The 18,665-nt window shown below is 28.7% G+C and overlaps 4 protein-coding genes across 5 annotated transcripts in view; 2 read left to right on the top strand and 2 right to left on the bottom strand.

The window, feature by feature from the left end:
* RhoGAP93B (MyTH4 and RhoGAP_KIAA1688 domain-containing protein RhoGAP93B) overlaps window positions 1–18,665 on the bottom strand; it is a 272,594-nt gene that overhangs the window by 77,529 nt on the left and 176,400 nt on the right. The gene's annotated exons all lie outside the window — the stretch shown is intronic.
* Tbc1d22 (TBC1 domain family member 22) lies at window positions 421–5,319 on the top strand. Its single transcript, XM_065499057.1, has 8 exons — window positions 421–1,133; window positions 1,209–1,449; window positions 2,173–2,350; window positions 2,408–2,569; window positions 2,696–2,882; window positions 2,956–3,138; window positions 3,198–3,421; window positions 4,334–5,319. Exons 1-8 carry the CDS (start codon window positions 692–694, stop codon window positions 4,466–4,468), a joined length of 1,752 nt encoding a protein of 583 aa, XP_065355129.1. The 5' UTR covers window positions 421–691; the 3' UTR covers window positions 4,469–5,319.
* On the bottom strand, window positions 7,448–11,108 carry Sec15 (exocyst complex component Sec15). The gene is made up of 3 exons (XM_065499055.1): window positions 10,950–11,108; window positions 9,780–10,870; window positions 7,448–8,793 (listed from the first exon to the last, which is right to left on the bottom strand). The coding sequence occupies exons 1-3, from the start codon at window positions 11,023–11,025 to the stop codon at window positions 7,687–7,689; spliced, it is 2,274 nt and encodes a 757-aa protein (XP_065355127.1). The 5' UTR covers window positions 11,026–11,108; the 3' UTR covers window positions 7,448–7,686.
* Window positions 11,916–17,644, top strand: rtet (major facilitator superfamily domain-containing protein rtet). Its single transcript, XM_065499054.1, has 6 exons — window positions 11,916–12,560; window positions 12,632–12,973; window positions 16,294–16,367; window positions 16,898–17,073; window positions 17,149–17,316; window positions 17,386–17,644. Exons 1-6 carry the CDS (start codon window positions 12,093–12,095, stop codon window positions 17,613–17,615), a joined length of 1,458 nt encoding a protein of 485 aa, XP_065355126.1. The 5' UTR covers window positions 11,916–12,092; the 3' UTR covers window positions 17,616–17,644.

Below are 18,665 nucleotides of genomic sequence, written 5' to 3'. Positions count from 1 at the left end.
ATGTAATTTTTTTAGATTTTATTAAGTCACTGTGGCTTCGCTAACTGAATGCCATCGGCATGGGGGAAGGATTTTATCCTGTATAGTGGACATATTTCCTGGATTGCCTGCCTTCAGCCGGACTCAAGGCTTTTTTTCTCTATGACATATCGAACTGTGGCTTCGCTTACTAAAGATTTTCTGCAAATAATTTGTAATTTCCAAGTTACATCTTACTCACGAACAAACATATTACATACGAACACCATTTATTTCTTATGGGACTGATTGGTTTGAAGACCCCCATTTCCAATTCGCAAAACAAACCAATATAAAAAATAGATTAGCTCATCTGTCAACAATGGATGCGTATTTTGAAACAGCAGCAACCCTGAAAAATGTCATTATCATGCACAATTCACAATAGTGATTTATTGCTGTTGCTATTTTTCCAATTTGGAAGAAATCTTTTTTAATTTTTTTTATAATAAAAACCTACGAATTTTACAATATTAATTACAACCACAAATACTAAACAAAAACTTTAAGACTCTATATTTTTAAAAAATTCAACAACCAAACAATCGCAAATAAGTGTTAATAATTTGTTTTGGCAAGAAAAAAAGACAACAAGAAGACATTATAAAATATATTAAAGAAAACTTTGAAGAAATTGCATTTTTTCCAACAACACTTGAGGTGGAAGAAGACTATGGACAATAATGTAGACAGCGTTAACAACACATCAACCACAACAACAACAAGTAATTTAACAACTAAAACATTATCATCGTCATCCTCATCATCAGCCACAACAACAGCAGCGGCGGCAAGCGCAGCACAAACCAAACAACAAGCCCAACAACCACCAATATTAGTGACAACAACAACAAATTCATTTTGGAAAAATAGTAATCGTATAGTACCAGGAAGACCTAGTCCAAAGAGAGTCAATCCACTAGGTGACACAGTAACAGGCAGTGGAGGAGTTATGATGGCCACTTTTCGTGATTATCAAAATTCGGTTAGCGATGCCTGGGATACGGGTGATGATGAGTTCTGTATAATATCAAGTGCAGCTATGCAGCAGCAACAACAACAGCATCAGCAACAAAATTTGCATAGAAGTCCTGATGGCACATTATCCAAAACTGGTAAGGCTTTTAATAAAGCTTTTGAAGACATTTTGTTAATTTTGTACCTATTTTTCTTTTGCATTTTATGTTTAGACCCTAGAATATCCCGACAAGTTTCACAAACTTTGGCTCAAAATGTTATAGAAATACACAAAACTTCTACAGCTGCGGGCGGAGTTTTCGTTGCTGCTAATGTTGGCCATATGAGTAATAACAATTCAAATACCGATACATCAAATCAACAACAATCTCATGATGTTAAATGTGCGGCTAAACAACAACAAAATGACCAGTCTAATAAAAAGGAATGTAAAGTGGAAACACAGGAACAAAGGTTGGTTTATTAAAATAAATTTTCAAATGTGAAATTTCTAAAAAAATCCATGTTTCTAAAAAAAAATGAATTTTAAAATTTTTATACAAATTAAATTTTCATACAACTATTTTTCAATATCCAAAATTTAAAATTTTTATCAAAATATTTTAAATTTTTAACAAAATTTCGATTTTTCAAAAAAAAACTGAAATTTATAAACAAAATGTTGAAATTGAATTGAATTTTTATCAAAGAAAAGTTATTTTTTTAATTTTTGTGAAGTATTTAGAATTTTTATAAAAAGTTTTGAAAAAGTTATTTAGAATTTTTATAAAAAGTTTTGAATTTTTATCAAAAATAATGTTAAATTTTTAAACTTTTGTGAAGTATTTAGAATTTTTATAAAAAGTTTTGAATTTTTATCAAAAACAATGTTAAAATTTTTGTGAAAATTTCGATTTTTTTAAAAAAAATTTTGATGAAATATTAAATTTTGTTCAAAAATGATTTTTTTTTAAATTTTTTATCAAATTATTAAAATTTTTTGTTAAATATTTTTAATTTTTATAAGTTTTTATGAAATATTTTAAATTTTTATAAAAAATTTGGATTTTCATAAAATACGATCAAAAATTTAATTTTTTTAAAAATGTTTAGTTTTATAAAAGAATTAGAAATTTTCAAGTTTCTATAAAATATTTTATTAACATATCCTTTGTTTCTTTATATTCTTCATTCCAGACCTCGTATACGTCATATTCAAGCTTTACCCGGACGACCCCAACTGCAAAAATTCACTACAAACTCTCAAGATTCCGAATACGAAACAAAAATAGAGAAATTCGAATTATTACTGGATTCACCGCTCTTGGATTTGGTGGCATTGAAAAAACTAAGTTGGTCCGGAATACCCCGCAAGGTTTGTAATACAATTCAATATTTTATACCATAAAATATATGTAAAAACTCTTATTAGATGCGCGGCATAAGTTGGCGTTTATTATCGAAATATTTACCACCCTCGGGAGAACGACGCAATGCGGTATTGGAAAGTAAACGTCAGGGTTATCAAGATTTAAGACACAATTACTTTAGGGTGGACAGTCAAGATGAATCACAGCAAGATACCTATAGACAAGTAAGCAACAACAAATTATACAATAACTCTGTTTAAGTGCACAAAAATTATTTATAAAATATTGTAACAGCTGCCAAGTTCGAGTACAATGCTAATATGTATGTATTTTTGTTTTTTTCAATTTAGATACATATCGATGTGCCACGTATGAATCCCCAAATATCGCTCTTCCAACAAAAGCTAGTACAAGAAATGTTTGAACGTGTCTTATTCATTTGGTCTATACGTCATCCAGCCTCGGGCTATGTTCAAGGCATTAATGATTTAGTAACACCCTTCTTTATTGTATTTCTACAAGAACAATTGCCGCCAGGTAAGAAGACCTTAATTAAACATGTTACAATTTAATCATAAATTATCATTAAAAAAAACAAATATCTTCTTAGGTACTGATATTGAAAAACTTGATATGAACTCGTTATCGGTTGAAATTCGTGATGCCATTGAAGCTGATTCATTTTGGTGTTTATCAAAATTCTTAGATTGTATACAGGATAATTATATATTTGCTCAACTGGGTATACAGGAGAAGGTGAATCAATTGAAAGATTTAATACAAAGAATAGATGGTAAGTGTTATTATTATATATTTATCTTTGTGTACTACTAATTTTTGTGTTATATTTAGGAACTTTACATCGCCATTTACAATCTCATGGTGTTGACTATTTACAATTTTCATTTCGTTGGATGAATAATCTATTAACTCGTGAATTGCCTCTGCATTGTACCATACGCTTATGGGACACCTATTTAGCTGAATCCGATGGTTTTGCTTTATTTCATTTATATGTTTGTGCTGCATTCCTATTACATTGGAAGGAGGAGTTAATGCAACAAAATGATTTTCAGGTGTGTATATATTTTTTTTGTGTAATGCAGTAGAATGAAATAAAAAGAAAAAAGGCGTAAACAAGTCGTTCCCACGAGAATTGGATGTTCGCTCTGGAACGATCCGAATCTCATTCGGCCAAAGATTGTTTTTTCCCAAAAAACTTTCGTCGACAGTAGAGCTGTTTCAACAACAACATAAAAATTAATAATTTACTTCAGAGTCACTCACGGAAAATATTGTTAGTGATATTGATAATGTGACTTATGGAGGACCAAGACCTATCGCTGTTTCAAAAGATGTTTATAAAAGCGAATCATTTAACTCATATTGAGGACGAAATCAAGCCATTACATAAGAAATACTTCGAAGCAAAATTGGCGTCGATAGGAATTTCGCCAGGATTATATTACAACAAAGTACATCAATCAGTTCACAATAATAAACCACTGTTGGATCGTTATAAATCATTGAAGAAGTAGAAAAGAAACTAAACAATTTGGATCATTTTTATCATAATAATGTCAATAAAACAAGAAAAAAAATTAAGAGTTTAAAATGGATCATCCACCGGATTAACCACCTTAATTTGGCACCCAATAACACCTATTTATTTTCGCTGCCAAAATAATCTTTCATCGCTTAAAGATGATAGCTTAAAAACACACGATTTATAATTGTTTCACTAGCAGAAAAAAGATCGTTGAAAATTGTTTCAAAGCATGAAGAGAATTTTGTTAAACAATAAGAAATTTTGATAATAAATATTTATTTTCAAAATGCAAACCACCTTTGCGATTAAAAAAAAGCCTGCATGCATCATTGATCTTTTGATTATTGATGTCAAAAGACTGTTGTTCTATACATTATCTATTGAAATGTTTCTATTATTATCTTATCAAGCATTTTTCTTCAATTCTCAATTTTTTTAGGGTCTCTTATTACTGCTACAAAATCTGCCTACACACAATTGGTCTGATCGTCAAATAAATGTCTTAGTTGCTGAAGCCTTTCGCCTCAAATTTACGTATGCCGATGCTCCCAAGCATTTAGAGGCAAAAAGTTGACATCGTCATCATTATCTTTATGTGTCTTAGATAAAAATTCCCTTTTATGAAACACACACAATCCAATATACAAAAAAAATTTAATAATTTTTATAATTGTTTTTGTTAATTTTTTTGTTTCGTCTAAAATACCAAAACTGTTTAGTAAATATTTATACTTTTGCTATTTGGTAAAGTTCTAATTCTTTTCAATTTTCTCTTTTATTCTTTTGCTCTTTATAAAACGAAAACAATATGCATATTATTATTAAACAAACAAATAAAAATAAATTTATATCTATACAAAAACAAAACAAATTATATTTAACAAAACACAATCCCCCGTTTTTTAGTAAGTAAAGCTTAAAGCATTAGATAATATTTGTAGTAGTGTGTCAAAAGAAATAAAAATAAAAGAAACTCTTTAACAGAAAAAATAAATTAAACAAAATAACAAAAACACAAAGTTAAAAACAAATTTTCTGTCTTTCGAATGTAGTCATTAATAAGATTTGTAATTTTTATTAAATATTTAAATTTAAACTAAAAATAAAACCCCATAGCAAACAAAATATAAACACGGATAGTATGTTATAGAAAATTAATTATAAATTAAATAGATATACATACTTGCTACATATAGAGTAAATGTCAAAGGCATACCTTAATTGTACGCAATTATATTAATAGTTTACTGTATGTAACATTCAATATTTAATGAATTCTACTTTAATTATTTAAAACAAAAATATTTAATAAAACGAAATGAAAAAAAAAACAACCATAAATAAAACCTACACACACACTTACATTACACCTTACACTTTGTATATAATCTTTATATTATTAAAAATGGATAAACAATATTAAAATATATATAAATGATTCTTATTATTAAAAAAAAATTCTAAATTTTTTTGGGACTCAAGAATGGGATGTTGTAGATTGAATGGAATTTTGAAAAAAATTGTACGAAATAATGTCGAAACAAAATTAAATTTGAAATAATTTGAGGGGATAAAGCGCTGTTAAAATTCCCCACAATTCATCTACCGCTCAGCTTTTATCATACTATCACCCACAGACTTTTATAATTACGTTGTTAAAATTTTTCGAGGCTTCACAATATTTTTGAACATTTTTCTTAAAAAAATTTCAATTTTTTTTCAAATATTTTAATTTTTGAAAAAAAAATAATTTTGAAATTATAATTTTTTTTGGAAAAAATATTTTTTTAAAAAAGGAAAAAAAATATTTTGAAAATACTTTTTCCAAACAAATTTTTTTTATTAAAATTAAAAAATACAGAAATGACTGTGAATAATAATTTTGAATTTTTTTTTTTTCGAAAAAAAAAATTTCTTTTAAAAATTAAAAGAAAATAAATTATAATTTTTTGGAAAAAATATTTTATTAAAAAAGAAAAAAAAAAATACTTTTATCCAAAAAACAAAAATTTAATTAAAATTAAAACAAGTAAGAGAGCTATATTCGGCTGTGCCGAATCTTCAAAATAAAAATTTTAAATATTTTTATTTATTTATTTTTTTTTTAATTTTTTTTCGAATTTTTATTTAAAAATTTTTTAAATTTTAATTTTTAAAAAAATTTTTTTTTTGTAATTTTTTTTTTTGGTGAAAAAAATTCGTATTTTTTCCGATTTTATTTTTATTTTAAAATTTTATTTTTTTTTAATTTTTAAAAAAAATTTTTTTGTTTTGCAATTTTTTTTTTTTTGGTAAAAAAAATTCAGGTTAAAAAATATTTTTTTCCGATTTTGACCCATTGTAGGTCCAACTTACTATGGTCTTATATACATACATACGTCGTTGCAAAGGTCTTTGAAATATCTATCATTAGATATCTATATTATTGTCTATATTAATGACTTAGTAATCCAGATAAACATAGGTCAAAAATCGAGGTTGTCTTGGTTTTTTCCTTGATGATTTTAAATAGGAAACTTCTCGAAAGCTGATGTCTTTATCAATTATTAAAGATTTGGATCCCGAAGATATCTGGGGTCTTCAGAAAATTGATTTCAACAGACAGACCCACGGACATAGCTTAATCGGCTCGGCTATCTATAAGGATCCAGACTATATATATATTATAGGGTAGGAAAATTATATTGTGGAAATTACAAACGGAATGACAAAACACAGAAAGGACTATTATAAAGTTTTTCTGCTGTGAGACTGAATGCTGGCTGCTCGTGGTCTGGTAAGGCCTAGGGCACTCTAATATACTGAATTACTATGAACACGTCCATAGCAATGTCGATTATTGCATCGCAAAGCCATTTTTGACATGCATTTCCATAATATAATCCCGAACAGGGATATATGGATGCGTGGACTTTAACCCCCTGACGATGTCATATACTGACGGCTCTAAACGGGGTAATAGGGTCGGAGGAGGTTTCTTTATTGAGAATTGTGGGACAAAATCCTACTTCAAGGCTACCTGACTTCTGCACTGTTCTGCAGGCGTAAATTACAGCTATAGAACGTGCATCCAATCGAATATCTTTAGATATGTATGATAGCATAACTGCCGTTAACGGAATAGCGTGAGCCTTCACCACAAATTAGGTTAATCGAGGAATTCCGAGTATTCCTAAATGAGATAGCGAGAAATTCTAGGATAACGCTTAAATGGGTCCCTGGGCATGATGGAAATCAGGGCAATGCTAATAAGCGTTCGAAATTTATTTCGATTACGAGTGCGACAATTTGCCCCCAGGACTTAATATATCAATACTGTTTGTATGTTATTTGGGCAACTCGGCATGTGGATTTCAACAGACTTACGGACATGGCTATATCGACTCCGCTATAACCATCCAGAATATATAAACTTTAGGAGGTACCAAATGAGAAATGTGGAAATGGAACAAATGGAATGACAAACTTATACATATCCGTAACACTCATAGTGAAGGTTATAAAAAATTGTTTGTGTGTCCACTTACAGAAAATCTTTCAAATACATCCACAATTATACATTTTAATTTCCTTTATTTATTCACATAAATATAAAGCCATTTTATATATTGCCTAATAAAACTTAAAATAATTGTAAAAGTTAGTAGCACAAAATAAATTATAATTTCTTTTGTTAAATTAAAAATAATACCAATTGTTAAAAAAAACTATATATTTAGAAAAATATGTTCATAATAATAATCCTTTCAAAGGAATGTTTTCTTTTTTTCAAATAAAACTAGCCTTTTAAAGCTAATTTTGTCTTTCGGCCAAATGTTTCAATTGTTTCAAAACCGTTTCCAATAATTTCTTTTTGTCATTTTTGCGCAAACCCGAAAACATGGTCTTCTTGTCGGCCTCACGGATTTTCTCCAATATGATAATGATAAATTGGGGATGAACCAAATGATAGCGATCTTCTTTGGTGCCATAGTCATGCAGGTAGGTGGCCCATTCCTCCATGGTTAGTAAATCCAGCAGCTGGCGACATTTCAAATAGTATTTAGTAAGTTCACCCTCTTTTAAGCCGGGCACTGGTTCTTTGGCGGCGAAAAATTCACATTGCAGTAAATCCAAATTGATTTGTTGCAAAGCACCCGTAGAGATTTGTTTCACCTCATCATCAAACAATAGAGACCAGATTCTTTCCGCCATATGTTCGCATGTACGATGGCAGGCGGTCTGAGCTATGGAGGGCAATTTGGTGGAGAAACTTTCAAAAGTACTGGATAAATAGGAAATCATGTCGGTGATATAAGCAGAGGCTTTGCCGGGCGGCTCCACCAACAACCATTCATATTCGGAGAGTTCAAAGAACTCATCAATTTTCGAGCAAATACGTATGCCCACTTGTCTTTCAGCATCCTGGCGGGCCACATGAAACATGGCTGAGGGTGTCTGAGTAACACTGCTCACCGTATTGGTCATGTGACAAACGAATTCATCTAAAAATGGACTGGCTTTTTCTAGATATTGAGTATCTATAATAATCTGTATCAACTGCGGCAAGGCTACACTGGGATTGCGGAAAACCACAGACAGACAACCGCTAAAACTTCTAGTTAGCAAAAGATTTGCAGCCTTACGTACCATGGCTGCCACTTCATTGGGTGAGAGTGTCAAATCCTCGGCAAATTTCATGCAAGCATACATGAACTCCTTGGCCTGGTGATAAACTTCGGGTACCATGCGTGAGAAAGGAAATTTCTTGGGAAATGGTGCATTTTCCAATTGTTCCGAGTGAAAGGGAAAACGTTCGATTATTGACTCGTATTCCTCTTGGTTTTCCACAATCATGGGAAGAAATTGTTCTCTATCGAGTATGTCGCGGAAAACATGAACCCAACGTTGGAGTAAAACCTGTAAAATGTTTTTTTTTTAAATAGTAAATTAATATCAGGGACCATAATTTTTTTAAAATGATAAAAAATCCATTTTGAAAAAGTACCTTATTAAATGTAACCTTTTAAAAAAGTACCTTTTAAAAAAGTAACATTTTTAAAAAAGTATCTTTTATGAAAAGTACATTGTAAAAAAAGTACCTTTTTAAAAAATAAAATTTTTAAAAAGTACCTTTCATAAAAAGTACCTTTTAATAAAAGTACCTTTTAAAAAATAACCTTTAAAAAAATACATTTTAAAAAGTAAACTTTTTAAAAAGTAACCTTTAAAAAAAGGAATTTTTCAAAAAGTAACCTTTAAAAAAGTACCTTTTTAAAAAGTAACCTTTTAAAAGAAGTACCTTTTTAAAGAAAGTACATTTTTAAAGTACCTTTTAAAAAAATACCTTTTTAAAAAGTAACCTTTTAAAAAAGTACCTTTTTAAAGGAAGTACCTTTTAAAAAAAGCACATTTTTAAAGGAAGTACCTTTTAAAAAAAGCACCTTTTTAAAGGAAGTACCTTTTTAAAAAAAGTACCTTTTTAAAAAAAGTACCTTTTTAAAAAAAGTACCTTTTTAAAGGAAGTACCTTTTTAAAAAGTAAACTTTTTTAAAAAAGTACCTTTTTAAAAAGTAACCTTTTAAAAAAAGTACCTTTTTAAAAAGTAACCTTTTAAAAAAAGTAACCTTTTTAAAAAGTAACCTTTTAAAAAAAGTACCTTTTTAAAAAGTAACCTTTTAAAAAAAGTACCTTTTTAAAGGAAGTAACTTTTAAAAAAAAGTACATTTTTAAAGGAAGTACCTTTTTAAAAAGTAACCTTTTAAAAAAAGTACCTTTTTAAAAAGTATAAATCTTTTCAAAAAGTGACCTATTTAAAATAGCGCTTTTGCATAAAGTAATTAGAATATTGATTTTTAAATACAAAAAAAATACTGTTATTTTCTTTCCTCCGTTTTACATCATACCTCATTATAATGATCCCGCATATTCTGCAGCAACTCCCACAAAATATTGACCGTATATCCATAACACTTAAAAGTATTTATAGACAACATAATCAAATTCTTAATCCTAAGCAATATATTAGGATCCGTACAAGATGAAGAGCTCATGCTTATTTCATTGACAAATTTTGTCAATGAAGAAGACCACAATTCCTCTAAATATGCCGTAGTGACAACATCGCCAGCAGTATTCTTAACATGATCTTCCACCACAAAGAAACCCACAATAGCACAAATATACAATTTATAAGCATCTAAATTGTCATGCATGCCTGGTGGAGGTTGCAATACCAATTTCGATTGATCACGTCTTTGTTGGCGATAATCTTTTTCAAAGTACTCCCGCTGACCCAGCACCGTATAGATATGCAGACAACGATAAATGGGTGAAAAATCGATTAAATCTTGAGCCGATAGATTATCCTCGTCTACGGCATTCTCCTTGTTCTTCAAAGATTTCTTATGATCCTCAATGATAGTGTTAATATCACGTTTTTGTAACTTTTTCGTATGCTCAATGGCCTCCTTGCCGATTTTGGGTGAAAATCTTCGAATATTTTCCAAAAATTCCCGAAAATCTACCTCTGCCGAACGTCTTATGTTCTCCTTAATCACTGGTATGGCATGACGCATTTGAGTGACAAATTTGTAACTTTGCAATTTGGGCAAGTGTTGTAACTCCAAGGTCTCCAAAGTGCGCAAAGACTGATAGTATTGTTTGTTGGAAGCCTGTTGGCAAAATTTTATGTAACATTCCAAAGCCGGCAGACATTCTTGTAGAGCATCAATGGCTGAGGCTAAATTCGATTCAATTTGTCGTGCCTTTACCAAATCATTACCTTGTTGTATTAGCGATGCACTAATTTGTTGCAATGATTTGTCCAAAGTTTGCACTTCCGTTGCCAATTGGTGGGCCTGTGTTCTCACCTGCAATAGCTCTTGTATAGAGTCTATGAAACCCTGATAGGAAAGATTACAAATACGTTCGATATCTTTATCATGACTGCGTATACGTTGTTCCAATTGTTCCGATATTGATTCCTTGTTGTTTCCTATATATTTTTCGGTGGTGATAAAGTTAAAAATAGTAAACAAAAAATGGGCGTTGTTTGGCATTATTTCAGTTGTTACCTTCTAAAATTGATCGAAATGTAGGTCCCCAATAATCATCCACTGCTTCTATATCCTGTACGGTAATTTTCGACATTTTCTATTCACTTTTTTTTACTAATTTAGGAAAAATTCAATTTGATAAAAATATATTATCGGAAAATTGTGTTGTTGCAAACAAAAATTTAATGACAGCTGATTAATTCAAACAGCTGTGCACTAGGGTTACCGTTATCAAAAAAAAAATTGGCGATTTTGCCGTTGAATTTTTTTTGTTTGTTTTAAAATATTTTTGAATACCGACCGTAAATCAGTTCTATTATAAAATTATTTTTCTTGACAAATATGAGCGTTCTCAGGTAAAGACCCTTTTCTCAATAGGGTATATATTTACCAAGTTATCGATGATTTAAAATATTTCAAGTTTTTATAAATAATATTGGAACCATAGTTACAAAGATGATTATAATTATTTCTAGTTTTTTTTTTATATAAAAATCAAGTTTTGGTGAACAAATAGGTTGAACAAATAAAATAGATTATATCCATAGGATGATTTTATATATTTTCGTATTTTATAAAACGAAGCTCGATTCGAATCATATTTACAAAATTATCGGTAATTTTATATATATCTAGTTTTTTATATAAAAATGAGTTAAGTTTCTAAATCAAAATAAACTAATTAATTTGATGTTATTTTAATTACAATGAATTTCAATAAATAAATTATTGTTTTTTTAAATTTATTATAATAATTTATTTAATAATATTTATCATAATTAACTTTATTTAGCCATAATTTCAATATTGTACAGTAACAAATTCTACCGAAAAAAAGAAAACAAAACAAGTGTACCAACTTTGCCATCTCTGTTTCATAAATTTTGACAGCTCGTGCGTTTTGTTTGTTTTGAAAAAACACAAAAACAAAATCAAAAGCACAACAAGTACACAAACTTTCACTTTACAATCGTATTATTTTAGTTAGTGAGTTTGTGAGTGAATGCTTCAAAGAAGCTCTTAAAGAAATCCAAAGAAAAATGATTTAAACAGATTTTTAGCGTTAATTCAATCAAAAGCACGTACCCACGCACGCAAATTCTATAATTTCATCTAATAATCAGTTTTATTACACTTTCAACTTCCACAAAAAAAGCGGAAATGTCTTCGTCTTTAACGCAGAGAAGGCTGAATTCATCATCTACAGAAGAGGCTGCTTCAACAGCAACAAACAATAATAATGATGTTGTCAGAGGCAAGGGATCTGTAGTGGACAACCCCACCCATGTGCATGAGGCAGATTTAAGTAAAAAAGAAAAAACAAATCCTATGGTTTTCGTGGTTTTCATATCGTTATTGTTTGATTTGCTGGCATTTACCATTATATTGCCGCTATTACCCTCGCTGTTGGAATACTTTAAGACAAATGATAGTTCCGGTTTATATGCTGTGTTAACTGATCGCATAAGATGGTTTCAAGAATTGTTGGGAGCACCCGAACGTTACAATTCGGTATTGTTTGGTGGTTTTTTGGGCTCCATGTTTAGTTTTCTACAATTTTTAGCCAGTCCCGTGGTGGGGGGTCTGTCCGATTACTATGGCCGTAAACCGGTTATTGTTGTTTGTGCAGTAAGTAGACATCTATAAATTTAATAAATTTATTTATTTACTTGTTTAACAAAAAATATGTATTTTGTTAGACTGGTATTGCAGCCTCTTACTTGTTGTGGGCCTTCTCACGTAATTTTGCGGTTTTTGTTTTGGCCCGTTTTGTTGGTGGCCTTAGCAAGGGCAACATATCGTTGTGCATGTCTATTATAACGGATGTTTCCAGCGAAAAGACTAGAGGCCGTGGCATGGCTTTGGTGGGTGTTGCATTTTCATTGGGTTTCATTGTGGGACCCATGATCGGTGCTATGTTTGCTATATTTTCAAACAAATCTACTGGTCCCTGGTTTGTGTTACCCTCGTTGTTGGCCTTTGGTTTGGCTATGGGCGATCTATTGGTGTTGGTGTTTTGTTTAAAGGAAACCTTGCCAAAGGTAAGTGTTTATAAATTAATTTTAGAAATTTTAAATTTTTTTAGACATTTTAATTTTTTAATTAAAATTTTTATAAGTTATCGATAACTTTCGATTTCTATAGAAAATTCATCGATAACTTTTATAATAACAATTAAAAATTAATTTTTTAGATTTTACTTATTTTTTTCATAAATTTCGATTTTTTTTTTAATTTTCTATAGACAAGTTAATTAATTTAATTTTAATAGAAAATTTTTCGATAAATTTAATTTTCTATAGACAAGTTATCGATAACTTTAATTTTCAATAGACAAGTTGTCGATAACTTTATTTTTCTATAGGAAAGTTATCGATAACTTTAATTTTCTGCAGAAAATTTATCGATAACATTAATTTTCTGTAGAAAATTTATCGATAACTTTAATTTTCTGTAAAAAAATTATCGATAACTTTAATTTTATATAGAAAATTTATCGATAACTTTAATTTTATATAGAAAATTTATCGATAACTTTAATTTTATATAGAAAATTTATCGATAAATTTAATTTGCTATACGAAATTTATCGATAACTTTAATTTTATATAGAAAATTTATCGATAGCTTTAGTTTTTTACAGGAAAGTTATCGATAACTATAATTTTCTATAGCAAAGTTATCGATAACTAATTTTCTATAGAAAAGTTATCGATAATTATAATTTTCTATAGAAAAGTTATCGATAACTAGAATTTTCCATAGAAAAGTTATCGATAACTTTAATTTTCTATAAAAAAGTTATCCATAACTTTAATTTTCTATATGAAAGTTATCGATAACTATAATTTTCTATAGAAAAGTTATCGATAACAATATCAATACATACAAAACTTATCGACAGCATTCAATTTCTGTAGACAATTTACCGATAACTTTAGATGTCGATAGAATATTTATCGAAAACATAAATTTTCTATAGAAAACGCATCGATAACTTTGGATTTCTGTCCATAACTTTACTATTCTATAGAAAGTTATGGTTTCGACGTGGCCATAGCACTACTTCTCTACTGTTATCCTTGACTGATTCGATCAGGCAGTTTTTAGATAGCCGTAAGAATGTTGTATTACTTTCTGTGGATTTTTCCAAAGCCTTTGATAGGGTAATACACTCAAAATTACTCTTTAAATTGTCTCATGATTTTGGGTTTTCACGTCATGCTTGTGACTTAATTAAATCCTACCTACAAGATAGACATCAGTATATATCCATTGGCACTTCTCTTTCCCACACTCTACGGATCACTAGTGGTGTTCCACAGGGATCCGTAATTGGCCCACTTTTTTTTATGATCTATATTAACGACCTCTTACTTAGGTTTAACGGCGTTTCCTGTTTGCCCTTTGTATATGCTGACGATGTCCAATTTGTTTGTTATTCTGATGCTGAATTTGTGGATGTGTTGGAGGAGGGTGTTAATTACATCATTCATAGTGTTGCATCATGGGCATCTGACAATGGTTTCCGTGTAAACCCAATCAAGACAAAGTTAATGGGATTTGGTTTTGATACTGGCAGTATGCATATCAGAATTAATGATGTTCCTGTTGAATTTGTTAATAAGATGAGATGTCTAGGTCTTGTTATAGATAACCTATTGAATTTTTCTCCACATCTCAATTTGTTATCCTCCCGAATATCATTTATATTAAAAAGATTATATTCACTAAATATTCATTTACCTTGCTCAATCAGAAGACGAGTTGCTTCGGCTGTCTTAATGCCACATATACTATATTGCGCCGAAGTATTTTCGGGTACAGGGGCCCAGATACTAAGAAAATATAGACAGATTTTTAACAGGATTATCCGTTACGTTTTTGGTTTGAAAATACGAGATCATGTTACTCAGCATATATATAAGTTCCTTGGATCATCTTTTGATGATTTTATTGGTATTAGGATGCTATTATTTTTTTATAAATCAATTGTTAAAGGTTACCCTGGGTATATTGTTGGCATGTTTAATTTTTCTCGTTCGACCAGAAACACTCAGATAATTTTTCCCATTAGACACTTGAACTGCTTTCAGAAATCGTTTCAAATTCGTTTATCTAAAATTTGGAATGCCTTACCGAGAGAATTGAGAAAATTTTCTTATACACTTCCTCAATTAAAATTAAAATTATTAGAACTTGCAGAATCGCATGTTTATCTTAACGCGTAACAGATTTATAAAGATTATTTAAAACTATACTATGTACTGTTAAGCAATGAAAAACAATAAGAATCTTATCCAGCATTCATTATGGCTTGTTTTCACTTTTACTATTTATTGATCTCAAATCTTAATGATTACTTATTTTGTACTTTATTTACTATGTATAGTACTTTAAATTTAAATGTATATATTTTTGTTAATTGTAGTTTTTATATAGTTAGTAGCTTTTATTAACCATATAAGGCCCTTAAGGGCTCGGTTATGTAATTGAAGAATTAATAAAAAAAAAAAAAAAAAAAAAAAAAAAAAAAATTATCAATGACTATAAAAAATGTATCGATAAATTAAATTTTCCATAGAAAATGTATCAATAACTTCCAATTTCAATAGAAAACGTATCGATAGCTTTTAATTTCTATAGGAAATTTATCGATAACTTTAAATTTCGATAGAAAACTTATCGATAACATAAATTTTCTATAGATAATTTATCGATAACTGGATATTTATATAAAATTTATCGATAACTTCCGAGTTTAATAGAAAACGTAAAAAGTTTTTTCAATTTCTATAGGAAATTTATAAATAACTTAAGATTTCGATAGAAAAATTTATCGATAACTTTCATATTCTATAGAAAATGTATCAATAATTTTCAATATCTATAGATTTTTCATAGATATTCATCGATAACTTTCGATATCGATAGAAAATGAAATCAATAACTTTTGATTTCTATAGACATTTTATCGATAGCTTGTTGATAATAATAATTTTTTGAATTTTTTTCCATTAATTTCGATTTCTTTAGAAATTTTATCCATAATTTTCAATTTCTTTAAAAAATTATCGATAACTTTCGATTCCTATTAAAAATTTATCGATAAACTTCATTTCTATAGAAAATTTTTCGAACAATTTTATTTTCTATAGAAAAGTTATCGAAATCTTTCAATTTATATAGAGATGTTATCGATACATTCTTTCTTTGGATTGCTATTAAAAAATTTATCGATAAAATTAATTTTCTGTTGTTAATTTTTCGATAACTTTAAATTTCTACCGAAAATGTATCGTTAACACTAGTTTTCATGTCATTAATTTGAAAATAAAACTTATTAAATATTTTTTTTTAGGAAAAACGCGTTAAAGAAATCTCTTCATCTCTCTCATATGCCTGGCAATTGCTCAATGTATCATCAATATTTAGGTAAGTTTGAACATTTTTCCATTATTACTTATTTTGTTGCTTAATGTTTATCATGTGCGGTTAAAATTTTAATTAAAATTAATTATCACAAAGAAAAGTTCATAGTATTGTGCTAGACTGCACGTTTTTTATGCAAGATTTACAAACAACTGAAATAAATGATTCAATAGCTTAAATATTTCTTATCTAAAAAGTGTAAAATGTTTAAACAATACAACAATTTAAACAGCAATGAAGGAATATTTTAACAATTGTGGCGACTTAAATTTGATATTTTATTTAGATAAAAAAAAACCAAAATACCGGATTTATTACTTTTCAAATTTAAATTTGTTGTGGTTTTTTTCGAAACGTCATGCTTAATGATTTTAAACATTAACAAGAGTTGTTTATCAGTATTGGCAAATTAGTGTACATATATTTAATAATGAATGGGATATTTGATGTTGGAAATTATTATTAATCATATTTATTGGGTTAGATAGTTTATGAATGAAATTAATTATATACATTATCTCTTTGTTTTTCAGATTTGCTACAATTAAAAATGTGCCTCAAAAGCAAATCAAATCTCTACAAACTATAGGACTGATTTATTTCATCTACCTTTTCCTGTATTCAGGTTTAGAGTTTACAGTAACATTTCTAATGTATCATAAATTCGGTTATACCTCCATGGATCAAGCTAAAATGTTTTTAACCACAGGTACATATTTATAAAAAAGATCTGTTAAAGAAAACGAACTTCTTATTTGATATATTTTTATTTATACTCCCCCAGGTATTATAATGACCATTTTACAGGGCTCGGTGGTAAGACGTCTTCCAGAACAGAAAGTTAAACAATATGCTGTCTTTAGTTTGTATCTCTTGGTGCCAGCATTTATGTTAGTGGGTATTGCCCAATCGGCCTTGCTGCTATATATGGGCATGATATTATATGCCATATGTAAGTAGAAATTTAATTAAAAATATTAAAATCTTATTACATACTTCATAATTATGTTTTCATATCTAGCTACTGCCTTTACTGTCACCTGCTTAACAACTCTGGTCTCAAAATATGGCAATGATGATCAAAAAGGTTCTGTTTTAGGTATTTTCCGTTCGTTGGGTGCATTAGCCCGTGCAGTGGGTCCCGTTGTGGGTTGTATATCCTTTTGGTGTATTGGCTCTCAAATGACCTATATTTTAGGTGGCCTATTTTTGCTCATACCCTCATATGTTTTACAAAAAGTACAATTATAATTTATTCATTTATTTAATTCATAATGTTTTGTTTTTTTTTGTTTTATTTATTCATTCTGTATTATATACAAACTAATTTAAAATGTATTATCTCTAGTACTTAAATGAAATTAAACATTCTTTTTGTTACAAATATTTTATATACATAAATATATATATGATTTTCTATAGAAAAATGTTTAAACATCACATAAAAACAATTTACATAAAATAGAAAGAGATTACCTATAAAATAAAATTATTTTTTTATAAAAAAAAATTAAATTTTGGAACTCATTTACATCCCAAAATCCTAAAATAATATTCGATCTGAAATGTGATTTGGTATCATTTAAAAGAGCTAGAGATACCAATTTGGATGACATTATTTTTTCAAAATTTAAACGATTATAAAAAATCGATGTCGAAACTTTATTCCTGAGTAGACGGTCTTTGGTTTTTAACGCGTTTTTATGTCGCAAAGCTACTTTGCATAAAAATTTTTCCATTGTTCCATTTCCATTGTAAAAACATTGTTTTTATTATTAGTCCTAGAATGTGAAACACTATTAATGGTGAATAATTTTAAAAGAAATATCACAGCTTTACATTTTCTACCTAATTTACACAAGATTTTTACCCATACACATAACATTTTACTTTACCTATTCTACAGCCATGTGGCATCTCTTTAAAATAAAATGTCAACATTCCGATACAACTCTGTTATTTTGGGAATAAAAATCTATTGACAGCAACAACAAGAAACAAAAATTAACGAACGGCCATATTGAACTTGTACAGAAACGAACAAGGAAAAAAGAGAGATTTTTTTCTTGTGTCTACGTTCGTCGCGAAAAGTCGCAAAAAAGGTGATTAATTCATATTAAAACGTAGAATAAATTGTAATTTCTAATTTGCAAAATCAAAAACGTACAATTATTATTATTAATAAAAGAAAACTTATAAGCATAATAACAAGCAAACAATTAATTAAATGTGTGTTGAGTAGAAAACGAAAAAATAAAGAAACAAATATGAAATCTAATTTTTCTTTTCAAAGAAAGTGAT

This window comes from Calliphora vicina, chromosome 1 (genome assembly GCF_958450345.1).
Source record: "Calliphora vicina chromosome 1, idCalVici1.1, whole genome shotgun sequence".
NCBI lineage: Eukaryota > Metazoa > Arthropoda > Insecta > Diptera > Calliphoridae > Calliphora > Calliphora vicina.
Note: the sequence above shows the minus strand (reverse complement) of the source record. Positions and strands in the feature narration are given on the sequence as shown.

What these genes read in the sequence shown, in the direction of transcription:
- rtet (XM_065499054.1), top strand. Translation starts at nt 12,093, where the DNA reads ATGTCTTCGTCTTTAACGCAGAGAAGGCTGAATTCATCATCTACAGAA. An exon ending in TAAAGGAAACCTTGCCAAAG is followed by an intron (nt 12,974 to 16,293) that starts GTAAGTGTTTAT and finishes ATTTTTTTTTAG; the next exon opens with GAAAAACGCGTTAAAGAAAT. An exon ending in AATGTATCATCAATATTTAG is followed by an intron (nt 16,368 to 16,897) that starts GTAAGTTTGAAC and finishes TTTGTTTTTCAG; the next exon opens with ATTTGCTACAATTAAAAATG.
- Tbc1d22 (XM_065499057.1), top strand. Translation starts at nt 692, where the DNA reads ATGGACAATAATGTAGACAGCGTTAACAACACATCAACCACAACAACA. An exon ending in TGGCACATTATCCAAAACTG is followed by an intron (nt 1,134 to 1,208) that starts GTAAGGCTTTTA and finishes TTTTATGTTTAG; the next exon opens with ACCCTAGAATATCCCGACAA. An exon ending in TTTAATACAAAGAATAGATG is followed by an intron (nt 3,139 to 3,197) that starts GTAAGTGTTATT and finishes TGTTATATTTAG; the next exon opens with GAACTTTACATCGCCATTTA.
- Sec15 (XM_065499055.1), bottom strand. Translation starts at nt 11,025, where the DNA reads ATGTCGAAAATTACCGTACAGGATATAGAAGCAGTGGATGATTATTGG. An exon ending in ATTTCGATCAATTTTAGAAG is followed by an intron (nt 10,871 to 10,949) that starts GTAACAACTGAA and finishes AAAAATATATAG; the next exon opens with GAAACAACAAGGAATCAATA. An exon ending in TGCGGGATCATTATAATGAG is followed by an intron (nt 8,794 to 9,779) that starts GTATGATGTAAA and finishes AACATTTTACAG; the next exon opens with GTTTTACTCCAACGTTGGGT.